At 36.3% G+C, this 27,774-nt stretch overlaps 1 protein-coding gene and 1 pseudogene across 1 annotated transcript; both read right to left on the bottom strand.

The window, feature by feature from the left end:
- LOC150109773 (uncharacterized) lies at positions 1 to 27,774 on the bottom strand. Its single transcript, XM_090409584.1, has 6 exons — positions 27,639 to 27,774; positions 27,189 to 27,232; positions 22,989 to 23,081; positions 13,251 to 13,346; positions 11,508 to 11,603; positions 1 to 264 (listed from the first exon to the last, which is right to left on the bottom strand). The coding sequence occupies exons 1-6, from the start codon at positions 27,722 to 27,724 to the stop codon at positions 245 to 247; spliced, it is 435 nt and encodes a 144-aa protein (XP_090265710.1). The 5' UTR covers positions 27,725 to 27,774; the 3' UTR covers positions 1 to 244.
- On the bottom strand, positions 19,328 to 20,000 carry LOC150109774 (large ribosomal subunit protein uL11-like; annotated as a pseudogene).

A 27,774-nucleotide genomic window follows, 5' to 3' on the forward strand; every position in this document is an offset into this window, starting at 1 on the left:
TACTGGGCGAAATAATTTTAATCAGAGCTTTCAAGTTAATCCATATAATTTCTTGGACGTCTCAACGCCATTTTTGAGAAGAGAAGCGAACACTGGGTTGTGTGAAATTGTTAGGTCTTAATAAATTCAGTTCTTTATTAAGAATAATGAGAACAGGAAACATTGTCATAGAATTTGGTTCAGTATTTTGTTCAAAATAACTCCCGGTGCTTATTGCAGCCAAAACAAATCTTTCTCCACTTTATTACCAAGTTGGAATGTATTCTGGGAAAAAAAAGGAAAAGGATGGAAATAATTATTAATAAACATACATCAGATAATACTAAAATATGTGGTGTGAGATTATTACACATAATTAAACAAGTTTTTTTTTTTTAACTTTGTGCTTTATATATTATGGCTCATACAATGAGGAAACATTCGAGATGGGTTCGTCAACAAATATAAATATTGGAGTCTATTCATTTAATCAGGTTGTCAAGTGTTTTACGAATAATTTTTCTCCTAAATAAAACAAGTCAGGTTAAATATTCAAGGTTAAAAATTCGTTTTAACCTTGAATATCTACAAAAAAAAAACAAGTTATATCCGTCATAGTGCAAGAGGAGATGAGTTAGCCGATGCCACACGACAGTAGATTATTAATTTTGCATACAAATTGGCAAAGAGAATACACCCTGGTTTTAAAAAAAAATGCGTTGCCAGCATCTCCAATTTTGTTGACCACATCTCTTCAGAGTAGCACGCGCACATTCCTGAATGCTCCAAAAATATTTCTTCGGTTTATTTCTAACCCACTTTCTGATCCATCGGCTAAAACTGCTTAGCATTATTATTTTTGATAACACTCAAATTCCCAGATAAGATTAGATTACTCTTCTCAGAATTACCCTGACATCAAGTCTTCTGGCATAAACACATCACAACCATTGTATTCTCATCTTCCAGAAAACTAGGATTTCTCTTTCGCTTACGACGTTACTTCACCTCTAAACAGCTGTTAACCTTATACAAACTGCCCAGCTATCGGATACTGCTCTTACATTTATAGTGGGGCTCCAAAACGTTCCATCAAAATGCTTGACTGAATACAGAGGAGAACAATTAGACGATAAATGACCCATCTCTCAGCAACTCACCCCCCTCACTTTCACATAGACGGTTGTTCTCTGTGACTTGTATATTCTATAAATATTTCCATGGAAAATGTTCATCTGAAACAGCATCAATAATTCTCCCTCTCTGTACTAAGCCCATTGGAACACGTACAACAGCCGCCCACATCCTTTCACAGCATGCCATTGAAACCCACAGAACAAGTTTCTTTTCCTCTTCCTTCATCACTGGTACTGTGTGTGGAACAGTCTTCCTCCCTCCCCCTGACGTATTTCTCAAGGAATACAACTTGTAAACAGGTTTTTCCTTTCCCAACTCACTACCCATATACAGTACTGGGGAGAAATATGGGACCAACATAAAAAAAAATGTCGTATATACGGCTGAATTTTTTGGCTAATTTCTCTGTTATTCCACATAAGTCTATTCAAACAGCTCATCGTAGTAACAGCATTGCTAATGCTGTTTGCGCTATTTCCAAATTTAATTTGCAATCTTCACTAAAAACTACGCCTAAATAGATGAAATGTTTTACTTGTTTTAGAGGCTCTCCATCAAGAATGCAGTTGAAGGTTTCAACATCTCTGCCTGTTTTGATCTTTTTATTGCTAATTTTCACCAAATTTTTTGCAGTGGTTATTGAGTTTGGTTGAGGTCCCAAGTCTTAACTGGATATGTTTAGGAGTATATATCACGAGATATATCTGATTTTGATATCAGGTTTCAGGCAGATTTCCTAGATAGTGTGATTTATATTGATGATAAATAACTCGGGGAAGAGTTTGCATCTCGTCACGCCAGATTATACTAAAACCATCTTCCTCTACTTTCTTCAGTTTTAACTACTGAGATTTATCTAATATATAATGCAATTATTGCGAGGATTAATGGATGTAATTTGTATACACATGGTATAATTGTGCGTATAATATAATTTCCTTATGCGTATAATTTGTTTTGGATAGTTTTTCTCTCGGTACTCTGTTGTAAGCTTTTCGAAATCTTCAAGACTTAAACCAATCTTTGTTATATTTATGTCCCCAAGATATGATTTCTGTATTTGTCGTATCCGGTATCCTGAACCAAGTTGTTCTTTCTCAGTTTCTCTTTTACAACTTTTCTTAACCTTTACTAAATTGCGCTTAAATAAATCTTACCCCTGGAACACTCGGGAAAATTCTTCTGCAATTCTTGTATTCAGTTTTACTTCCTTTTTTTAGGTGAATGCTACGAAAACTCTGCTCCAATCGTTTAGAATTCAATCTAAGCAGACCCACTGAATTGTGTTAAACTAGTATTTCCATATAAAACTTCTAGTTCTCCACATGTGAGGATTTCTGGTCGAACATCATGCAGGTTTTGCTTCCGATGGCCTTTTTTCGCGTCAGGGATGGTTACAGTTGCGAAAAAAATAATCCGAGCACACATTTTAAAGAAAAATTTTAATTTTACAAGAAAATAAGTAAAATATTAAACTCTAACTTTATATAATAATTTATATGTGCTTCTCTCTTCTTAATAAGTTCGTTAATTCGCTTAAGAATAGACTCTACCAACGTAGAACACATTTTTCTTATTTCTCTGACTCGAAACCATACTTTTATGAGTTGTATTAAGTTATCATTTGTATCACAATTTAATTTTCCAAGTCTCTTTTTCACTATGGCTCACAAATATTCTATTGGGTTAATATCGACATTATCTCTGACCGCTGAGGCAACTGGATGTTGCGATATCTGAGGAATTCATTCATATTTTTGGAGGTATGGCATAGAGTGAGATCCTGTTGGAAGATGAGTTCTTTGTCTTTCTGGTGTGGGACCACATTTTTCTCCAATAGTTTTATGTATTGGTCACTTTTCATCATACCGTCAACAGGCACAAGTGATCCTGGACTGTCATGTGTAAAACAATCCCGGAACATCTTTTAAGCTGGGTGTTGAGAAGCTTGTTGAAGGTGGGCTGGAGACGTCTTTTCAGCGGCTAATTTGCGAACAGAGGGTACCCGCTCTCCTTGGACAAAGAAATGGTCTGCGAATATCACCTTCTTCCACTTCTCAACAGTCCAGTCTTTCTACACTCTTGCCTAATGGAGCCTTTTCTCCTGCAGAGTCTTCGTCAACACTTTTTTTTTATCTGTGGGCAGTCTTCATTGCTTCTAACATTCCTCGACGGACTGTCATGTCAGAAACATTAATCCCACTAGCTTTCAAGTCTATTTGTCTACAGCAGACAATCCTGGATTCATTTTACTTTTGCTAACCAGGAAACGATCTTCAGTAAGTGTATTTTCCTTTTCTTTCAGAAGAAAAGGTACCTGCTTCCCTAAACCTCTTTAAAATCGCACTGATAGTACCCAAACCAATACTACGCTCCTTGGCAATTTGAGTCGTGATTGGGTATTGAGAAAGACTACATATGTTTGAACGGTTTCTTGGAGATGCATCCATTTTACAGCTACACAAAATGAATAAAACACTACGAATGTCAATTTGTTTACACTATTAAAACGCCTAACACTATTAATAAACATAGAAGAGACATCGTATTCTCCCTCATTGCTTTCCAAACTCTCTTCAAATTTCTCTCTCTAAAGCTCGACTTTCTGCAGTCTAAGAATCCTAATAGCGAGCGAGGTCATCCTTCTTGGGGACTTCAGTGTCCATAAATCATACCGGCTCAATCAAGTCGTCATCAATCTTCCCACCAAAATATTAGACAACCCCCCCCCCTTCAGTCTGCCAAAATACTTCACCTCTTCCTAACACGCTCTCCCTTCTAAGTATACTGTGGTTGTCAGTTCTCTTTTTGGAAACTCGGACCACAACCACACACACAGGTCTCTTTTTCTCCAGAACAACCTCACCTACAGTTCAGTTCCATGTCCTTGTAGTGGACATGGTTCAGTCACATGGTTCGACTACTGCTTCGGTTCTTCTGATCCAAACACCTGCTCAGACCGAATAACAGAAATCATTTCCACAAAAATAAAGCTCTTCATCCCCTATTCCAGTCCAAACACTCAGCCGCTATCCATGCCTTGGTTCTCAAAAAAGTGTTGCAATGCTGTAAAAAGACCTCTGCTTACTACAACTGGTAAGCAGAGTTTTATTCTCTCTTCCAATTTCGGCATTGATGACCCGGGCAAAGTTCCCTCCACTGGCCTCCATGTCCAGTATAGTCTCCCAACAAAAAAGAAATCCAAAGAATCCTTAACAAACTGAACACAAACAAGGAATTTGGTCCTGATGATATCCTATCTGCTGTGTTAAAAATTGTGCCGCAGAGCTAACACCTATCTTGTATCGCCTCTTCATTCTTTCCTATCAACTGGCATCTACCCTACAACATGAAAACAGGTCCACATCTACCCAATCTCAAAGAAAGGAAGATGATAAAAGTCAAGCAATAAACCACCCACCAATTGCTCTCACTTTTCTTACAAATTATAAAGAAGATCGCTAACAATCAACTCTTGAATCATCTAGAGACATACCAACTAATCAGTGATCACCAGTTTGGATTCCGCCACTCGCAACCTATAGTTTATCTTCTTGCTTTCACCACCCACCCGCCCACCTCTGGAGATCCACGCTATGGAGAGATTTGGAGAAACTTGCGTTGTTGCTCTCGACTTTTCCAAGGCATTTGAATGGATTTGGCACAGAGGCCTATTCACTAGACTGCCATCCTATGGTTTACCCTTCCCCACTCTGCAACTGGATCGCCAACTTTCACGTTACGTGTCATGATGGACGGCCTACTCTCCGACGCAATAGTACTCCAGGATTTTGATCTTTCACCCACTCTTCTTGTATATATAATACCTGCTCTACCGACTTCCAGTCCTATCCATAGCTGTGCTGATAACAGTACACCCCCATTCCTCCTCCTCATTAGACAAACCTGTTAGTGCTCAAGTATTAGAATCCTCAAGATCAATGATGACCAGAGACTTGGAATGCAACTCTAGCTCGCTTCCACGTGATGAATCCTGGGTAAAGCTAAAGAGCTAGAACGACTTGGCCATCCAGATTATCTTAGGATCTCCTGGATTAGTGTACATGCATATGCAAACAGTTTATCAGATTACAATGAACAAAAGTAGGACTCATCCTGTCAACTAGAAGTGCCCTAAGACTCCGTGCCTTGGGAAAATGCTCAGACTCTGCCAGCTGAATATAGAAAGTATCAACAGGGCTAAGAGTGAATGTCTTATTAGACTTATTCATGACAACAGAATTGACATTGCCATTAATCAAGGAAGCCATGTAAGCAATGAGTCAACTACGAGAAAGAGACTCCATTCTAGGTTTCAATCTTATAGGAGCAACATACCATCAGATGCATGGGTAGCCACCTATGCCCAAAACTCACTTACCAAGGTCCATTTCATTTCTGATAGCGATGTTTCCAATATATCTACCGTTATTATAGAAGTTAACGATCTAAAATAATTAATTGCTACAAGCCACCATCTACAAGCTGGCCTGATGAAGTTTTGCCAATTTTAATGCATCCTGCTGTTTATATTGGAGATTTTGATCTCTATAACCCCATTGGGTATGATGAATACAGTCATCATACCCAATGGGGTTATAGAGAAACTGATTCAAATGGTGGCAAGTTATCCGAGTGGGCAGAGGCAAACAACAGCTGATTTTCGATCCCAAGGATAACTGCAATTTTAACTCGGCTAGATAGAACAGTGGCACCAATCCTGACTTATGTTTGTAACAACCAATCAAAGGGCCTCCCAGTGCCAATCAGCCGTCGTGTTTTAGGAAGATTCCCACACAGTCAACACCCGCCCTGTCTTTATTGAGATGGGCCCGCAAATCACAATTACTGAAACTACACCAATGACACGTTGACATTTTGCCAAAGCAAACTGGAACAGCTTTTCATGAGATCTAGATAAAAATGTACGCTGGATTCCACCACAACCTTCTAACTACCGAAGATTTGTGAAAATAGTAATTTCTATAGTCAAGAAACGCATCCCTAGAGGTGCTAGAAAAGAATACATACCTGACTGGAGCATAACCAGGGAAGCACTTTATAACGACTTTCTGAATAGAGGACGTGTGGATGATCTTATTGGCTGCTTAAATGAAGCTAGAAAGAACAAATGGATTGACACCATGGAAAGGCTGAACTTTAAACATTCAAGCAGGAAGGCATGGAGCCTCCTTAAAAAGTTCTGTGGTAATTCCCATCGCCCCAATGCAAAAGCTGCTGTTAGTGCCAACTGTATTGCCAACGGGATAGTGAATCTGTCCAGAGCTAAATCAGAAAAAAATACTCTAAAATAACTAGGAAGGAATTGACCAGACTTAAAGAAAGTTGTTCTGAAGCGACCAATCTATGGAATCCATTCGCCAAAGAAGAACGTCTTGCTGCGCTCCAGGGAATGAAAACTGGTAAAGCACCTGAATTTGAAAATATTTTCCCTCAGTTTTTTATAAAAACTCTCTCGACCAAATACAGTGGAATGGCTAACAAAATTCTGTTCTAATATTAATATTATACAGTGTTAGATTACAGCAGAATCCTGAAACCTGGTAAGGCTGCTGATAAACCTGAAAGCTATATACCTATAGCACTGCTCAGTGTATGTCTTAAGTACTAGAAAGACATTTACAATAGAATTAGTACTATTATTATTGACACTCTCCCTCATAACAAGCTGGTTTCAGGCCCAGGTGCAATTGTGAAGATCAAGTTTTGGGCCCTAACGACACATATAGAATCTGGTTTTGAAAAATGCCTTAAAACTGGTGCAGTCTTTATAGACTTGACGGCTGCATATGACACCGTATGGAAGAAGCATGATCTACAAGCTCCTTACAATACTGAAATGTAAAAAAAATGACCCATCTGATCAATGCTGTCGTTCTGTCTAAGAGAACAATACAGGTAGTTATAGATGATGATATGAACAAGCCAAGAACACTTAATAATGAACTCCCAAAATGGCTAGTTCTGGCCTCCCTCTTCTCTTCAATTTGTATATTTCTGACCTTCCAAGGACAATGTCTAGAAAAATCGCATATGTGGATGATTTATGCATCACATTCCAACACCAGAACTTCTGTACTATAGAGCACGTACTAACTAGTGACTTAGAGGAGCTAAACCACTTATTTGAGAAGTGGCGTCTTATTCCAAGCAATACTAAGACTGAAACCTGCTGCTTCCATTTGAACAATAGCATGGCACGAGACATCTTAAGAGTGCCATTAAATGGGAACATACTGCCACACAATTTTAATCCAAAGTATCCGGGCATAACCCTGAACAGAACCCTCTTCTTTAATAGACTTCTCTCCAATATTGCTGGCAATCAGAACTAGAAATAACATACTGCATAAACTTGCCGGAACAACCTGGGGGCTTGTGCTCCCACATTAAGGACATCTGCTCTGGGACTCGTCTACTCAACTGCTGAATACTGCTCAGCTGTCTGGCTGAACAGTGCACACATTAAATTAATTTATACTGTGTTGAATCAGACAATGCGTATAATTTCTGGAACAATAAAGACTACTACACCACATTGGCTATCAATATTGAGCCACATACAACCGCTACAACTACGACGCCAAGACAACCTGATTCGTGAATATAAGAAATTTGCCAGAACCCACTGCTTCCTATACACTCTGATATTGACAGTTTTACATCGCAGAGGCTTAAGTCAAGACACCCGCCTATTATAACGGCACAACAACTTGTCACTGAGGGCTATGATGGAACAATAGCATGGCAGATGGAATGAACTGCCAAAGCCCGGTAATCTGGAAGACTGTCTTTAACCCGAACAGCTCTCCATCAGGATTCGACCTACCTTGAAAAATATGGACCTTCCTAAATAAGGTTCGCATCAACATGCAAGGTGCGGAACTTCCTTATTTACTTGGGGAATAAGACCAAACTCATCATGTGACTGTGGTGAGGTAACCAAACTATACAACATATCACATTTGACTGTCCTCGCAGAGCCTTCATGGGACCAGTAACTGACTTTATAACAGTTTCCACTGATGCTGTTGACTGGTTGTCGAACTTAGACATTCAATTTTACTAATTTCAATGGTGTAGATTTTCGCACAAGACACTATTTCACAGCTACTAACTCTATACAAAGCCCAAATTCGCCCAGCCATGGTGTATTGCTCCGATATTTGGGGTGGTGCACCAAAATCGTTTCTAAAACTGCTCGATTCTCTTCAGAAGAGGGCAATCCGGCTAATTAATGGTTCCCTCTCTCACAGATTCAGTTTCTACCTTGTCCATCTTCTACAGATACAGTCATGGTCACTATTATTCCTCCACTCCCCTCCAAAATCAATAAAACAGGAGCCCCTGCTAACCAACATGGGGGAAAGAATCTCCCCCACTGTGGCTTTCCCAAAGATTACAATCCTCAGCAGTTCAAGCAAAATCTGAACAGAACCCTCATTTATTCTATTCCTCTTGCCCACACACTTGCGGCCTTTCGTGTGCGGACCAGATACTAAAAAAAGGATAGTTAAAACACCCAGAACTCAACCAAAATAGTAAAGTAAAACTGAAATCAAAAACTTTACGAAATACGGTTTGCCCCGTTTACTTTGTTCGCTACTGCGAAATTGATATTTTAAAAAAACTTCCTACTCATTTTTCTTTTCAATATCGTGTGAAATGTACGCGTTCATCTGTTTTTTGTAAAAATGCAACTATATTTTTATGGCGAAACTAGTTTGTATAACTCAGTTTGAAATAAATCTGACCTACAAACCCAAATAGAAGTCTATCTTTCCTGTCTTATATTTTATTCGGTATTCTTTCTATTCTTTCTCTTTTTGGAAAAAGATTAGACTCATCCTATGCAAATGCAAACAAAGTATTCTGGCAGACCATCCGCCTCTTTGAGGGAGGAAATCGTGCACAGCAAGGGCAATTATGACCTCTGATGGTGCACTTTTAACAACCGAGAAGGATATCCTCCACAGATGGAGGGAATACTTTGAGAGCCTTACTTTGAGAGCCTTCTTATCCCGGGTGGCCCAGCAGTTGTGGATATCCAAGAGGTGTAGACCAGGGCAATGACCTCACAGCAGAAGAGGTCCATTTAGCAATAAAATCGCTAAAATTGGACAAGGCTGCTGGCGATGATGAAATTCAGCCCGAAATGCTAAAAGCTTTAAATCGAGGCGGTGTTCTCTGGCTGACTCGAGTGACAGGCTGCTTGAATATCTGGGCGAGCACCAAAGCAATGGCAGACAGGCATAATATCAGTCATCAAGAAGGGAGACCAGAAGGATTGCAGTAACTATCGTGGCATCTCTCTGCTAAGTATGGCTGGAAAAGTGTATGCTAAGTGCTCAGAAAGACGGTGAAGGAGCATAGTTGAGTCAAAGTTACAGGAAGAACAATGTGGCTTTCGTCCTGGTAGAAGCACAACTGACCAAATCTTCACTTTAAAGCAAGTCTTTGAGAAACCTTGGGAATATGCCAAGAATGTCTACACATGTTTCGTGGAGTTGGAGAAGGCATATGACCGGTTTCCGTGGGATAAGCTTTGGCAAGTAGTACAGGAGTATGGAGTGGATGGCCAACTATTAGCTGCCATCAAGTCCCTGTATGAATGCCCAGAGTTTTGTGTCAGGGTAAACAGCACAAAGTCCGAACCTTTCAGAGTCTCCGTTGGCCTAATACCAGTCATCAAGGGGTGTGTTCTGTCACCCCTCCTTTTCATAATATTTATGGACTGGATTGATAGGCACAGTCGAGGCAGTGAGTGTGTCAGAAATGGAAGATTTGGAATTGGACATCTTCTTTTTGCAGATGACTTAGTTCTGCTTAGCTCTTCCACAGATGACCTCCAGCGGGCCCTGGGTAGGTTTTGCATACGCCGGAATGAAGATCAGTGTGGCCAAAACTGAAACATTTGTGGTCTCAAGGCAACCATCCCAGTGCACTCTACATGTAAGTGGAGTCCCGGTGAGGCAGGTGGAAAAGTTTAAATACCTTGGGTCCATATTCACGAATAATGGAAAATGGGATTTAGAACTGGATACTCGAATTGGCTTAGCAAGCTCAATATTGGGGGATCTTGGCAGTTCGGTAGTATTGAAGCTGGAGTTAAGCCAGAAGGGAAAGCTGGCTGTCTTCAATACAGTCTATGTCCCCATCCTCACCTATGGTCATAAGAGTTGGGTAATGACCGAAAGAATACGGACACGAATCCAAGCGGCTGAAATGCCGTTCCTTCGAGGGGCTGACAAGACTCGACAGAGTCAGAAGCTCTGCAATTCGGGAAACCCTCAATACTCAACCGCTGCTTCTCCGTATAGTGAGATCACAGTTACGTTGGTACGGGCACCTGGTCAGAATGCCACAAGAGGCTCCTCCCCCAGCAGGCCTTCTTTATCAAGCCAGAGGGTGGGAGGCCATGTGGAAGGCCAAGGACTCGCTGGATAGATTATATCCAAAACCTTATGTGGACACATTTCGGAATCCCACCAGAACACCTGAGCTTAGTGGCAGAGGATCATGACCATTGGAAATTCCACTTGCAGCTGTTGCCCCCACAACCCAATTAGGGAAGGTGGGCCTTGAAAATGTATGTATGTATGTATGTATTCTTTCTATACAGTACATTTGTCAACTTACGTGCAAGGGAAGTTTACACTTTTTTTTTTCTCTTCCAGGAATATTTCTTTAACTTCTGACTTCTACCATGAAGTCAGGATTTTTCCACCCTTGCAGAGAACTTCGCCAGATGTTTCCCTAGATGAATTGGAAGAGCTAAGCAGAACTAAGTCATCTGCAAAAAGCAGACGTCGAACGCTACATCTTCCAATTCTAACACACTCACTGCCTTGGCTTTTCTACAGTGAGTGTGTACATCAGCATACGAGGAATGGTTCTTGTTTTCAAATTCGTGAAATTTTTTTAATAGTAGTTGTATATTTGAATCTGCGAAATTGATTTTTTAAAAAAAATTCTTACTCATTTTTCTTTTCAATATCTTTTTCGATTTCTCCCTGCTCGAAACTAAATTGTAGCAATCACTTCGTATCTCACATCTTCTGTACATCTTTGTGTTCCAGTTATTGATATCATTATCAATAGTAACATAGTCAACGAGACTTTCTTATTTACTCGCATCTCCTCTGCATGTGAATTTGTCTAAATGGTTAGAAGTTTTTATTTCGAAAATTACCCTTTGTGATAAAAACACAATTCCACCTATATATATATATATATATATATATATATATATATATATATATATATATATATATATATATATATATATATATATATATATATATATATATATATATATATATATATATATATATATATATATATATATATATATAATATAATAAACTTACCTCTAATTTCGCACTGAGGACCGGAGAATCTGTCTCTGCAACGACACTTGTGTCTCCTATTGCAATATCCTTGATTTTGACACGGAGGAATGCAGACTGGGAAGTAACATAAAATAATATTTTTAGAGAGAAATGGCCGAAATATTTTTGTCATTAGGAAGTGCTCAGTTAATAGAAGAAAGTAATGGGCATTGATAATATTAAGTATTTATCTTCATTTTGCAAATGAAACAGCAATAGTAAGCACCGCGACTGTTGTGCTTCTAAGCGAGCTCTATTTTAAAAAAAATAGAAGCATTCAAAAGATAATTCCTCACTTTTCTGTAAACATTTTAAACCAATACATACGATCAGTCATCTTTCCTGAAATATGTTCAAAAATTCTCGGACTGCCTAATAATATAAGGACGTCTTATTAAGTTTGTTCCGTGAGAGAATGTAATGGAATCCGGTCATCACAAGTTTGCTTCCATAGCACGGCATATTTTACCAGTTATGCTATCTTACGTTAAGATATCATCTTCGATGTTACCTTAAAGATGAAAAATAAGAAATTTCCACGTGCAATCGTGAAACTTTCACGATATTTTCACGGAGTCTGTGACATTAATGGGATGTTATCTAATCGAGGGCAACATCGATCATGATGGACAATACATTATTGTGATCACTAAGGACGGTGTCTGATGAAAATCGCACCTATCCCCCGCCCCTAAGAATAAAATTTAGCTGATTGAATGGTTCCTTTTTTTCTGCATGAGTTCGAATTTCAGCGATCGTCCATGTGAAACAAAAATCACGAACAGAATGAAGGTGTTAATTTTCAGGTCCTATTTTTAAACGGAAAAGAAATTATTCTTTTAATAGGTCGAGAGGTTAATGTATTCGCTTTCTCCAGTTTTGTACACTGCGGGTTCGAATCCCTCCTTGGGTATGGATGTTTCTGATTGTCTTTAGGAGGAAGCTCAAAATGGCTTAAAACAGGTAATGTGTAGTGTTAGAACAGGGTTGGTTTCCTGATTATGTAAAAAATCATTAAATAAGAACTAAAAGATCCATGAACACTCCCACCTCAGTACTAATCCATTGCTGGTTTACATCCTTTCATGGGTGGAAGTTAAATTAAAAAAGAAAAAAGAAAGAAACATTCAAAGAAAAGTTTCCTGTTGTTCGTCCTACTTGTTTCAACTGCAATTTTATTGATGGACAGAAAGAACTTTCATCTTCCGAAAGTAAAGATTAAAATGAAAATATCAAAGTAAACTACAAGAAACTCCCATTTCCTTTTACTTTCTTCTTCTTCTTCTTCTTTTTTTTTTACGAATGCTTACAATGCTTTCATTTCAAATGCCATCCTGTCATATTTCCTTCCTCTGTTTCTTTCTTTCATTTGGCATTCAGTTCTTTACTTTCCTTATCCGTCTGTTATCCTTCATTCTTTCCGTTGTTGCAACCAAACATTTATTGAATTTTATAATTTTCTCTGATTATATCTGATATTTTTGTAATGTTGTAACCTTTTCAACTTTCTTTGATGTTTTCTTCTCAGTAGTTTCATCCATTCGTTCAATTTTTGTAGTTGTTGCACGTGCTATTATTATAACCAAGAGAAATATATCAATGGCAAGAGTTAGCACTTCCGACTTGACTCCTCTTCCATATTGGGGATTCATTGGCAGTAAAATCTACTGCGGAAAAGTTAAAAACAAAAACAGGCAGTGAATGGGATAATCACTTACTCACCAGGGGTTTGGCAGTGAGATCCGATGAATCCCGATACGCAATTGCATCTTCCTCGAGGGCTGCACCTTCCTCTATTTCGACATTTGGGAATGCATGCTAGAAAACAAAGTAACAGCAAATCATTTTTCCAAAAAAAAATACTCATTACATTCGCGCATATCTATGTCTGTGTGGACATACTGCGTGATGAAAATAATGTGATTTGCTCTAAAGAAGTAAGATAAATAGAACTATAAAAACTGAAAATCTGAACTTGACCGTTTGAGTAATTACTTTAAAAATTTACTAAATGAGATACGAAGTAAAAGTGCAATGGCAGAACTATTGAACAGGGATGTAGTCTTAACTACATTTCGACACTACTAGAGGTTCATAAAACGTGTGGAAAAGCAGCTGGAGTGTGTGAGATATTCAACCAGAAATGCTGAGATACGGAGCGTAAAAGTTTTACCGCAGTTTTTTCACCTGCAAACTCACGTTTAATCACATGATATAAATAGAAGTCTACTAGCATCCATTTATAAAAGTAAATTAAATTGAACGTCAGAGGTACCTAAGAATTTCTCTACTGGATGCTAAAGGAAATGTTTCGTGAAAAGAGACTAAGAAATATTGATAATTATGTACAAAATGAATTTAGGATAAAGAAGGATTGTCACGAGCAGAGGTTTACTTGCGATAAACAGTCCAGACGTCAATGCGAATATAACAAAGATATTCCGACTTTAATTTCTGTAGTTCTGTAAAATGGGTTTGATCAGGTGCCAAACCAGAAGCTCTTCAAAATCGTATGGTGTGATGGAAATATACACTACAATGTATGGATTAAGAGCGAGCCAATTGTTAAAACCCAATGATTTAGATTCTTATTCGTCTGTGGGCATGCATATTTGTGATTGTCTTTGAAAATACTAGTGGTGGTGGTGGGCAGTAGATGGAGTTGGTGTAGATGATGATGTTAGTTGCGGTTCGTTGTAGTTGGTGGATTGTAGTTGTAGTCGTTGAGACTGAGAGCTGTACAGTAGGTAAGTAGTAGGGGTGATGGTAGTGACAAGATCAAGACACACACATACACATTAGACATACAAAATCGCTAACATATCCATGTTGATACTCTAGTATATGCCCTATGATTATTTTTATGAAAAGAAAACTATTCAGTATTAGAATTACGCTTACCAAAAACATACGAGCAGTTGTTATGTTTAAGTTAAAAAAGTACCTACAGCTTTCCAGATGACTCTTCTAAATACGAATATTCCAAAATAGTTGAATTTTATATCCACAACACAACACAAACACAAAAACCACAAAGAATGAAATTTCTGTAAATACTGTAACCTGAACTAGTTACTTCCTCCTTTAGATTACAGACCGTAGATGCTGTGGTTTCGTCATTTGCAATATCCCCCAGTGAGCGATTTTCTTCAAAAGGGATGACATGAGTCACATCCGTAAATTCGGGTATTATTCAAAAGGTAGCATTTCCTCAAGTTTGGATATTTCTCAAATACTTACATATGACTAAGGGATTAGTATCCACATGTTTGAATGACACGTATCCTAAAATTATTCATTCTTCGTTACCGTCGGAATTCATTGGTGTAGTAAATTAATGCTTACATTTAATTTTAATTTAGATTACTATCTGATTGGTTCTCTGTATTAATTCTTTCCCACTGTTGCCCAAGCTCGGTGGGAAAGTCTATGCGCCATTTTGTTTAGGGTAACTGCTACTTCCGGTTACGAATTCTGATTGCTCTTAGAGTATGGAATTCTGACAAGTGAAATTATTATTATTATTTTTTTTTTCAAATTGATTGGTTATTTTCTGTATTTTACTTTTAAAGGCCATATTCTAACAGAATAACTGAGCAGAATTAATAAATATATAAAGTATATGTGAATTTATTTTCCAACACTGAGTATTTCTCATTAAGTCTTATCTTAAACTTGCCCAGGCATGGTGGGAAAGTCTATGTGCCGTTTTGTTTAGGGTAAGTGTTATTTTCGGTTTCGAATTCAGATTGCTGTTAGAGTATGGAATTCTGAAAAGTGAAATTATTATTATTATTATTTTTTTTTCAAATTGATTAGTTATTTTCTGTATTTTACTTTTACAGGTCATATTCTAACAGAATAACTGAGCAGAATTAATAAATATATAAAGTGTATGTGAATTAATTTTCCAACACTGTATATTTCTCATTAAGTCTTATCTTTAAGGTATCTATCTTATCCGGTCGCCTTTTGTTGTACGTAGGTGAGAAATCGTGTGTTTTGGTTCGAACTCTTGGTTTTCGTTGGGAAATTACCAATATAACTATTAATTTTACCTTCGATTCCTTGTGCTTTTAACCTATTTCTGTAAGTGGAATTTATTTATTTTATTTATTTTTTCTTTAGCATTCGTAAATTTTAAGTAACTGATATGAGACAAACAAGGGTTTGAACTCTCCACAGTTTTTCTACAGCAATCTTTTTAAGAGTTTTTGTAACGTGTCGTTGGTTTTAAATATCTAATGGCTCTGTAAAATAACCAAACTCTAACAGTATTGTGACTTTTCAGGTGAAATCTTCACCACTAAAATTCTAGCTATTAATTTAATACCCGATTATTTCTTTTGCTTCCAAGATTTGACAGGAGTTTCTTGAAATATTTGAGGGCTTGCATGAACAAATAAGATTTTTAATTAAATGAATCAAAAAAAAAATTCTCTGGTTACTTTGTGGCATGAAATTTCACAAGGGAAAAAAAAAATGTTATCTTCCTTCTTAAATTTGTATTACATATCTACGACACCCAATTTGTTCATTTAAATTTACACATTTTATTTGAACTAAATATTATTTACAAATTGTATTTACTGAATCTAACAATACAGAAAATAAATAAATTGAAAAATACATCAAATGTTCTTCCATGCTTGTGGAATTGCCATCGTATGGTTTTGACAATGTGACTCTCATCTGAAATTTAATTTTCATTTGGTGTTCGTTTGGAATTTATTACTCTAGTAAAATTAAGGGTTGCATATTTATATTTTCGATTCCAATACATATACTTCTGAGAATTATTAAAAGCACAGAATCTTTCGTTATGTTTCCAAAAGCATTTAAAAGTATACATTACGTTTTCACGTTTTGGGCATCCACTTTCATTTAAATCAAGAACAGGCCTCCCTGTTAACATCGCTAATGTTTTTGATTTTTCTCTTCCTTTGGCAAGTAATATATGATATTTCCATGTTGATTCTATCATCCAATTTCTTAGTTTGACCAAAGATAGTGAACCAATTTCTCACTTCAGCTGATGGTTATATTTTATTAACCAAGAATTCTGTTTTTTAACTCTTTCAGGAACGGTTCTGGCTATAAGGTTTGTTAATGTTATTGATTTTTCTCTTCCAATGGCAGTAATTGTTTTTTGATACATTCATGCTGATTTCTTGTTATCTGCACGCTACGATACCTTTTTAATTTCTACAACAAACGTTTTTAGAGTTTAAGTAACGCGATTGGCTAAAATATTAGCTGTTTGTCTCTGTAAAATAATCAAATTCTAACAGTCGTATTGTTAGAATTTGATACGACTGCTTTTCTAGTTTGGTGAAGGTATCTACAGATGTAGTAACAAATTGTCACTTATCAGTTCATTTTTACTTTATTCACAAAACTACAAATCCGTTATTTGGTATGGTCTCTGTTTTTAATTCCCCCATTACTAGAATGTACGGGTGGTAAAGTTTTGAAATAAGTTTCGACTTGCAAGAAAAATAAAATGTTTACATTCAAATAACTATTTATGATCACAGCAAGCAAGAAATTCATCAGCTTTTCAAAGTTTGGAAATTCATACCCATATTGTTTTCATCATTTGGTATCATTTAAATGAAGATCGGGTATGGCTATTAAGTTTGTTAATGATTTTGATTTTTCTCTTCCAAAGGCGATTATTATTTGATATATATATATATGTTGATTCATTTGTTATCTGCATGCTATGATATTATTTTTATTTTCTACAATAAACTTTTTTAGACTTTAAGTAACGTGATAGACTAAAATATCAGTTGTCTCTCTGTAAATAACCAAATTCTAACAGTCGTATTGTTTGAATTTGGTACGATTGTTTTTCTATTCTGGTGAAGGTATCTACAGATGTAGTTACGAAATTGTCACTTTTCAGTTCATTTGTACTTTATTCACCAAACTACAAATATGTGTTGTCAAGTTTTGAAAAAAAAAAGAAAGAAAAAAAAGTTTCGACTGGCAGTGATATGTTTTTAAACTTTTATCATGTACAAATATCTTAAAAGAAAAGAAAAATGTACCTTCTTTTTTTTTTACATCAAGGTTTTTTAAGAGTTTGTTAACGTGATGAGTTAAAATATCTGCACTCTGTAAAATAACCAAATTTTTATCTTACTTTGTGTGGGGAAAGGTAAAATTTGTATTTGTGTTATCTGGAGAGTACAAACCTTTTTTCTATACTAAACTTTAAGTGTTTAAATTATGTTTTGGGTAAAATTATCTGCTTTCCCTCTTTAAAATCACCAAATTCTAACAGGTAGGATTTTCAAGTATGCGAACGAAATGTTTACAGATAACTAAAAAAAAATGTCAATAGGTAGCATTAGACAAATTTCTAAATACTTAATTACAGGATATCAGGTTTCCCATGGTCCTTGCATTAATTTCACAGCAGTGATTTTTTTTTACAATAATTAATCAGAATTGCATTAAGGTATAAAGTTATGGATTTAATTTTCAAATTCTAAACTGAATAACTGAGTAAAAATTTCACTGTGGAAAACACAACAGCAACACACATCTTTGTTCATTTAAGTTTTACAAATGTTTATTTTATTTTGCTGAAATATTACTTACAACGAAAAAAAAATCGAAACTTGTAATTACCTAAAAATATTTCACAATATTTAGTTTACACTATTTTCCTGAAAAAAAATTCTAATACTGAATAGTTTTTTTTTCCATAAAAATAATCATAGGATATATATTAGAGTATCAACATGGATACATTAGTGATTTTTATGTCTAATGTGTATGTGTGTGTTAAAGGACAGGTTTTTTAAGTATATAATTAATTATTCAGAAAAACTCGAAATAAGAGAGCCATCACGACTTTCTCTAAGAATTCCCACACTTTAACAGGAAAGAAATACCCCAAAATATATTGGAAAATTAGTATAACCATCTATAGAAGGGAAAAAACTGTATGGTTGAGTGACATAGCATATAATTAAATTGTTCAGAAAACCTCGAAAGACTGTAGGAATCATGATTTAAAAAAAAAAAAACTGTATGTTTGAGTGACATAGCATATAGTTAAATTAAATTATCATTTCAAACTCAATAACAACAAACATTCTTGTCACGAATCCTAATCTTATCTTGATCTTGATCTTGTCAGAAGTGTCCCACCAATCACGACACGATTACTTAACCACTAAAATCATCCTTCCCATTCAAACAATAACGTCACTTATTTACAACTTACAACAAATATTCGAATCACGATTTCTTATCTTATCTTGATCTTGATCTTGTCAGAAGTGTCCACCAATCACGACACGATTCCTTATCTCTAATATATCTCCCTTTTCCATTCAAAACAACAACGTCACTTATTTACAAATAACAAATGACGTCACTTATTTACAAATATCAAATGACATCACTTATCTACTTCTGAAAACAACACACACCCACGATACGATTCCTTATCTTATCTTGATCTTCATCTTGTCACTAGTGCACCACCAAGCACAACACCAATCCTTATCTCTACCATCACCCATAATGCCATATGCGAACCAAAACACAACAACTGAAGTCAGTGACACATATGCCCACAGAGAAATTCCAAACATTCCAAACTCATGACGTCATCAACCAATCACGTCACGATTCCTTATCTTATCTTGATCTTGTCACTACCGTCACCCCTACTACTTCGGTACCCTCCCTCGACGAGTCTTTAGATTCCCTGGAAGTGTCGCGTAATAATAATAATAATAATATTTTTTAAATCACTGAATTTTATTTCAGTATCTTCATTCATCTGGAACTTCTAGTTCTCTATCATTAATTTTATCTATTACATCATGGGGATGGCATCCATCTATTGTATAGCCAGCAGATTGGCAAATTCCAAGAATTTCTTTCACTGTCTCTTCTAACCTACGAGCCATGGGATGAGCTCTCATAGTTCGAGCAATGGTGATGATATCATCACACGACAAACTGCCACTATGATATACTTAATGATAGAGAACTAGAAGTTCCAGATGAATGAAGATACTGAAATAAAATTCAGTGATTTAAAAAATATTATTATTATTATTACACGACACTTCCAGGGAATCTAAAGACTTGTCGAGGGAGGGTACCTACTGTAGAACTCTCAATCTCAACGACTACAACTCCAATCCACCAACTACATGCTTTACATTTTTGCTATCTATAGGAGGCTCCTTCAATGCTCTAATAATAAGTGAAGCAGCACTTGGCACAACTTCAATTTGTGCTTGTATGTTATAATTAGCTTAACAGTCATCTTTGGACCCTTCCAGTCAGCTATTGGTTTAGCAATGTCATCACCAACCTTATTTGGAGCCAAGCTAAGAGGTCCAGCCTTTGGTGCAAGAGAGGAAGGGGCACCAACTTCACCATCTACAACCCTCAGAAAACAACTTTAATTTCAGTAGGATCGAATTTAGGAGGCATGTTGTTCTATTTAAGAAATGGTGTAATTATTTAAGAAATAATAATAATAATAATAATTTGAATTATTTCTACACTTATCGCACAAGTATTTGTACTATGAAGATGGTAGTTTAAAATCCAGCAAAATATTTGCCATTAATAAATATCTTACAAAATAATATTTGATTTTTTGGAATTGGAATAGATTAAATGGATCATCTCATCTAACTTAGTATTCTCACTTGGAATGGAGAGAAAATATTAGCAAAGCAGGCGGTCGATGCCAGGATTTAGGCCGGGAGGAAAGTGAAGATCTAGGTGAGGTGGTACAGTCAATCGATACTGTATGGGACTTCTGGGTTCAGTTCTAGTCACTGACTAGCGAAACTTTATAAACTTTATTCCTTTTTTTTTCAGAGTAAATGAGTAGATCTTTGGCATATAAAAATTAAATAAGATATATATATTATCTCGTCAGAAACTCGGGATGAATACCATACAGACACTGAGTAGTTGACAGAACGCACACTATGTGTGATGGCAGACGGCTCCCTATTCTTTCATCATCCAACTAATGCTGGGGTCCCATAAGGTTCAGTACTCTCACCGATCCTCTTCCTTCTATATATATCAATGACCTACTTCAGTTGACCTCTAACCCAATACACAGCTTTGCAGATGACAGAACATCACATTCCTCCCTTTCATTTCACAAACCCTACTCTACACAACTCACCTCAACCCACAGAACATCAACCACCGTTGCCCTTAATTCTGACCTCCAAGCCATCCTCCAATGGGGCTCAGATAACCTCGTCAACTTCAACGCTAGTAAAACCCAGTTCTGTCTTATTTCTCACAAAACAGAACCATTTCCCGCAGCATTCTAATAACATTCAAATTCCCAGACAAGATGAGATTTCTCTTCTCGGAATTAACCTGATATCAAGCCTCTCCTGGCATAAACACATCACAACCATTGCAGCCTCAGTTTCCAAAAAACTAGACTTTCTCTTTTGTTCAAGACGCTACTTCATCTCTAAACAGCTGTTAACATTATGAAAATCACAAATCCGCCCAGCTATCGAATACTGCTCTTACATTTGGAGTGGGGAGATCTTAAAAGCTCCCTCAAAATGCTTGTACAGAGGAGAGCAATTAGACTGATAAATGACCCGTCTCTCACCAACCCACTCCCCTCGCTTTCACATAGACGTTTGGTCTCTGCAATTTGTATATTCTACAAATACTTCCATGGAAAATAATCATCTGAAACAGCATCAACAATTCCCCCACTCTGTAGTAAGCCCATTGAAACATGTACAGCTGCCGCCCAACATCCTTTCACAGTATATTTTGAAACCCATAGAACAAGTTTCTTTTCTCCTCCTTCATCTCTGCTACTGTTGTACTGTGGAACAGTCTTCCCGCCAACGTATTTCCCAAGGAATACAACATACAGCCTTTCAAATCAAATGTAAACAAGTTTCTCCTTTCCCGACCCACCACCCATATACGGAACTAACGTGCTATAGGTTGACCAGCCAACCTTTTATTAACGCAATCAAAAGATAGCGTTAATAGAACAGACAAGAAAGATGGTTTGGAATCTCACTCTATCGTAATGGGAAATCAAGTTCTGTCGGGTGAACGTGCATACTGGGGTAGCAGAAAACGAAAGAGTGGATCATCTGTCTAAAGAAGCGGCTAGAAACGAACAACTAGAAACAAATTACCAAAAGTACTCAAAATCTGATATAAAAACACTTGCAGAAGAGAAAAGCCTAGACATGTGGGAAGAAGAATGGACGACATCGAAGAACGGATCAACAACAAAAGAATTCTTGCCAAGCATCAGGAGCAGACTCCGGCTGAAAAAGCACGCCATTTCTCCAGATTTAATCACGCTACTAACGGGACACGGAAAACTAAGACACTGTTTACACAGATTCCATATCCTGGAATCGCCATCATGCATGTGTAGTCCACACCTTCAACAGATATGACCACATGCTTTACGACTGTCAGCTACTGGAGACCATCCGGATGTCCCTGATACACAACACGTCACCACTTCCTGAGACAAGTGGCCAGTGACAAAACAGAGACTTATCGAAAAGTATTATAAAGAATTAATTAAATTTGCCAATAAGATGAACTTTCAGTTTTGGTAATGTAACATAAATTCCTGAATGTATGAATTATACAGTGTAAAAAATGTAGATATAAAGATACAAAAAATGTAAATATGGATATAAAAGTACGATTACGTACATATAGATGTGAAGATATAAATTAAATATGAATGTTGATACAAAACTATAAATACAGATGTTAATCAATTATTTAGAAGCTGCATTTTGCCTACAATTATGCGCAATTGAATAAAGAAATTACCTCCTGGTGGGTTGCTATTCGGCTGACACACACACACACAGGAAGAATGAATCGTATAATAACCATTTCGAATGAATAGGAGCGTGTGTGGCGTGGAGGATATTTAGAACCACTTTCAATCAGTGCATAATCTTAATTGTAAAGATTGACAGAGGAGGTGTAAAGGACTGATGCTAATTCTCTGAGTAGGACCTTGCATTTCTTGGTGTAGATTCAGGAAGGATGAATAACGCATAAGGCAATGCTCCTGCCCGGATTGTAGCAGGTTTCTAGAACAGTCCGAACTTTATTTCAACGCAGCAATGCACTCTCCCATATTGCAGATGTTATTGTTACGTACATCTGTTTGTTATTATTTTTTTTTTTATTGTTTTCTATTTATTGGTATAGGAAAGTTTGACAAAGCTGGCATTTCATCGCAGCTCCTTTCTTTTCTTTCTTTTTTTTATTTAAATATAAAATTGTAAATGAAATTTAAAATTGTATTAAAATTTTATTTAAAATTTATTTAAATGTTTATTTAAAATTTATTAAAATGTTTATTTAAAAATTCTGTACAAAATAAATTGAACAAGCTGAAATATGCAAATCGAAAAAAAATTAAAAACTCACCTTTATGTTCGCATCGCCGTCCCCTATATTCTGGTTTGCAGACACACGTGCCATTTTTACATTCTCCTCCATTTCTACATTTGGGATCGCATTCTGGAAAAAGAAAAGTCTTACCGAACGTTTTGTGAAGATAAAATCTTGATGAGTTATAAATGTTTAGCAGTAACTATTCACTAATTAATAAAAATGTATTTACTATGAAGGTGCAATGACTATAGTCAGCTACTAGACTATAATCGGTCCTACTACAGTTTTTTTCTTCTATTAATTCAGCATCGCGGAAGATTTTACGAGAAAACAGAAGAATTAACTTCATTTATCTTTATTTTAAGTAATATGGATCATAAAGATTCCGATGATAATGCTGAAGAAAAAACACATTTTTAACGTAAAGCAAGTTGGTTTCAATTTATGTGATCTGCTCACATCGCTTCGTATTTTAGTTTTATTTTCAGAAATTCTAATCTACTTCTCATGTCATGGCTTACACACCATTTTGTGCACTGCTGTTCGGGTCTGATGCTTAACTAATTTTACTTCCATAGACTATACGAATCATTCGTAGCACTTTAAACTTAACACCGAACTCTTTCCTGTTCGGAGGCAATAAACCAGTGCCCCCTGAAGAGTTAGAAATTAAGTTGGTACCTTTATAGTAGACAACGGATCTCACAATCAGCCGAAAAAGAAAAATCTTTTTGAACAGAATGAAGAAAAATTGTTTATTTCTCCTGATTCTTTTCAAGGTGAATAAAACTAAATAATACTATCCACATGATTTCATAGAACCGCACATTTAGTATTTTGAAATTTTTTTTATCTTGCACTTTGCTGTATGATTTTTTTGAGATCAACAATTGATTAATTCGACATCGCTATTACATACACGTGATTTTAGAATAAGATTACACTGGGTTTTTTCTTGACCACTAAATTTAATGATAAATTTTGCCAACAAGTTTCACTAACTTGGCTGTTTGGCTTCTTCAGGGCATACAAACGGTAAAGACAACTCAAAGCCACTAGTATAAAATATTATGTATAAAATATAACATAAATCAAAAAGACTGGTAACATCATACGCATGAAGCATGTGAGTAGTAGGAGTGACGCTTTGAACCAGATCAAGATCAAGATAAGTAATCGTGACGTCATTGGTTGATAAGAAGATGACGTCATTGTGGGCGTGACGTCATGAGATTGGAATGTTTGGAATTTCCTTGGGGTCATATGTGTCAGTGACGTGAGTTCTTGTATTTTGGTTCAAGAACTATTTTGGTTCATAACAGGGAAGAAATACCCCAAAATGTATTGGAATTTCGCTGGGGCCCTCGTCTATCCTGGACATCACGTGGTATTTTTGGTTCTTTTATTGCCTTGTGGGTGATATTTAGAGATAAGAATCGTGACGTAATGTGTTTGGAAATTTCTGGGGAACATGTGTCTCTCTGTGATATCACATGGTGTTTTGGTTTGGCTATGGAATTGTGGGCATGTTTTTGAGATAAGATATCTTGGAATTTTCCCAGGGTGACACACATCCGTCATTGTCGTCATGTTTTGTCTTTGGTTGTCTATTGATGGCTGTACTAATTTTCCAATACATTTTGGGGCATTTCTTTCCTGTTAAAGGGTGAGAATTCTTCGAGTATAGTAGAATCGTAATGACGGCCCTGTTTAGGGTTTTCTGAATAATTTAATTATATGCTAATGTCACTCAAACATACAGTTTTTTTTTTCTTCCATAGATGGCTGTACTAATTTTTCAACACATTTTGGGGTATTTCTTCCCTGTTAAAGGGTGGGTGATGGCGGCATTGTTTCGAGATTTTCTGAATAATTTAATTATATACTCGTGGCCCTTAAACACACACTTTTTTCCCATAGCTTTTTCCGTATTTTCTTCTATATTCGTATTCTAATTCAAGTTCATATTTTATTCATAATTCATCCGAATATTTTGATTTGTCTAAATTAAGATCTTAAAGTTCAATAAATAAATAAATAAACAAATTGTGTGTGAATTCACGGTGATTTCAAAAGTGATCTTACTTAAACATACATAACACATTAACGACACTGTTTGTTCTTTTAAGTTTACACGGGGAGAGTATTTTGAGCTTTTCTGAATAATTTAATTATATGCTGGTGTCTCTACGGCATTTTAAAAGAAATAAATTAAAATAAACGGACAGTTAAATGGAATACTAAACCTTTTGTATGTATTCTAGAAATTCTAATGATAATTTAAAATTACTTACAGCTTTCCAGAATGGCTCTTCTAAATACAAATATACCAAAAAAAATATTCCAAAATAGTTGAATTTTATATCCACAACACAAACACAAAAACCACAAAGAACGAAATGTCTGTAAATACTGTAACCTGAAAAAATAAAAAAACGTTTTTTTTTTAATTTTTTTTCCTAAAAAGTTATCAGTATCAGTTGGAGGTGATATCACTAAAATATATCCGCAAATGATGAGCTCACTGATCTCCACCAGCCTGAGCAGACATCTTCTGGAGGAGAGGGGTGAAGGGGAGTATTGCAGGGAAGACCTGCAATAGTGCAATAGTACAGCCATCAATAGACAACCAAAGACAAAACATGACGACAATGATGGATGTGTGTCACCCTGGAAAAATTCCAAGATATCTTATCTCAAAAACATCGCCCACAATTCCATATCCAAACCAAAACACCATGTGATATCACAGAGAGACATATGTTCCCCAGAAATTTCACGATTGTTATCTCTAAATATCACCCACAAGGCAATAAAAGAACCAAAAACACCACGTGATGTCCAGGACAGACGAGGGCCCCAGCGAAATTCCGAACATTCCAAAATCTATAATAACAAACATCCACATCACGATTCCTTATCTTATCTTGGTCTTGATCTGGTCAGAAGTATCCCACCAATCACGACACGATTCCTTATACACTAATATATATCCCTTTCCATTCAAAACAACAACGTCACTTATTTACAACTAACAAATGACGTCACTTATTTACAAATAACAAATGATGTCACTTATCTTCATCTGATAACAACAAACAATCACGTCACGATCCCTTATCTTATTTTGATCTTGATCTGGTTCAAAGTGTCCCACCAATCACAACACGAATCCTTATCTCTACCATCACCCATAATTCCATACGCAATTAAAATACAAGAACTCACGTCACTGACATATATGACCCCAGGGAAATTCCAAACATTCCAATCTCATGACGTCACGCCCACAGTGACGTCAACTTCTTATCAACCAATGACGTCACGATTCCTTATCTTATCTTGATCTTGATCTGGTTCAAAGCGTCACCCCTACTACTCGTGTGTTTCATTTGTTATTGTTGTGTATGCACGCTCTGTAGTTTTCAGCGAAATTAAATTCTGGCAAGCTTAGCGATCTTGTTAGGGTTTTCGATATGTCAGGCAGGATCATTCCTTGACTTCTGTTTAGACTGCTTTCAGAACGGAGAGCCACTGTGGCTTATTTGAAATTGCGACACCGGAAATTTTCTTCAAGATAAATGGAACTTTTGTCTCATTCAATGGTGTGGCTTGTGGTGAAGAAGTGCATGGCTAATCCGGAACTACCTATTCTGTTGTTTTTAACATGTGTGTTCCTTTTTTCTTATTGCAAGTCTTCTTGATGTCTGACCTATGTAGTTTAGACCACAAGAGCAAGGGATTTGTAGACTCCATCATATTTGAAGCAAAATTTGTTTTCTTCTTCTGAAGTATGTTTTCGCACATCTCACTTCAGCAGGGCAAAGTTTCCTGTAATTCTCACACTCCGTCTTGTTTCATTTCATCTCCTTTGCTAAGTCATTTGGGATTTGATAATCTCAATTATACAAAAGTTTTATGATGCAGTATTTGTTTTAGGATAATCCCACGCGTGAAGCATATTAAATCTACTACTTAATGTACTCCTTATCTAGGATGATAAAACAGAAAGGGATAAGCCAAAAATCATTAATGAGTTAATTACGATTCTAAACTCATTTTTCGTATCCTTTATCGACTCGACTTTTACTTTTTCCTAATACATGAAGTCACATCTCAATAGCGCATCTTACCATCGAGAAAAATGCTTAAAACTATTTGGACGGGTAACAAGAAAGGTCAAAATTAGTTTGCTTGTCATCAAGAAATAATTCAAATGGCTCCTTCACTTACCATTCAAGAGAGCTTTAGCTACTTTTCTTCCGACTCTCACACTCCTAAAAATACAACACGAGACACATTTATTACGAAAAAACAATCATCTATTGATTTCAGGGATCTATTCCACAACAGTTAAGTTATATTTAATTATTACTAAAATAGATTACATTACACATAATATGTTCAAGAACAAAGCAGACTGATTTTGTTATTGAAGGAAACTTTAAAGTGACGAGGGCGAACTTCCTGCAGTTGCTACAACAGAGAGTCAAAGGCAAATAGAAATATGAGTGGTAAAGCATTGCAAGCATCTTGAATTGCTAAAAATCATGTTCAAAAAGGCCACAGGATGTGATGCTGCAATATAAGATAATAGGTTCAAAAGTCCTTAAATCCTGAGCCTTCGTCTCACTAATTTACAAATATCGTTTTACTTAAGTCTGTTGGTTTAATTGTACTTACGTTCTTCTTTTTTTACATTCCGCGCTGTCCAATTGGAAACACACAAAAACCAAGAATAGGAAAGCCAAACAGTACCAAGAAGCCATCGTGAATCAAGAATTCCCCAGAGAAAAGTTTCTGCTGGTCCTCCCGCCAG

This window comes from Typopeltis vanoorti, chromosome 1 (genome assembly GCF_054136105.1).
Source record: "Typopeltis vanoorti isolate ZY-2024b chromosome 1, IOZ_Tvanoo_1.0, whole genome shotgun sequence".
Taxonomy (NCBI): domain Eukaryota; kingdom Metazoa; phylum Arthropoda; class Arachnida; order Uropygi; family Thelyphonidae; genus Typopeltis; species Typopeltis vanoorti.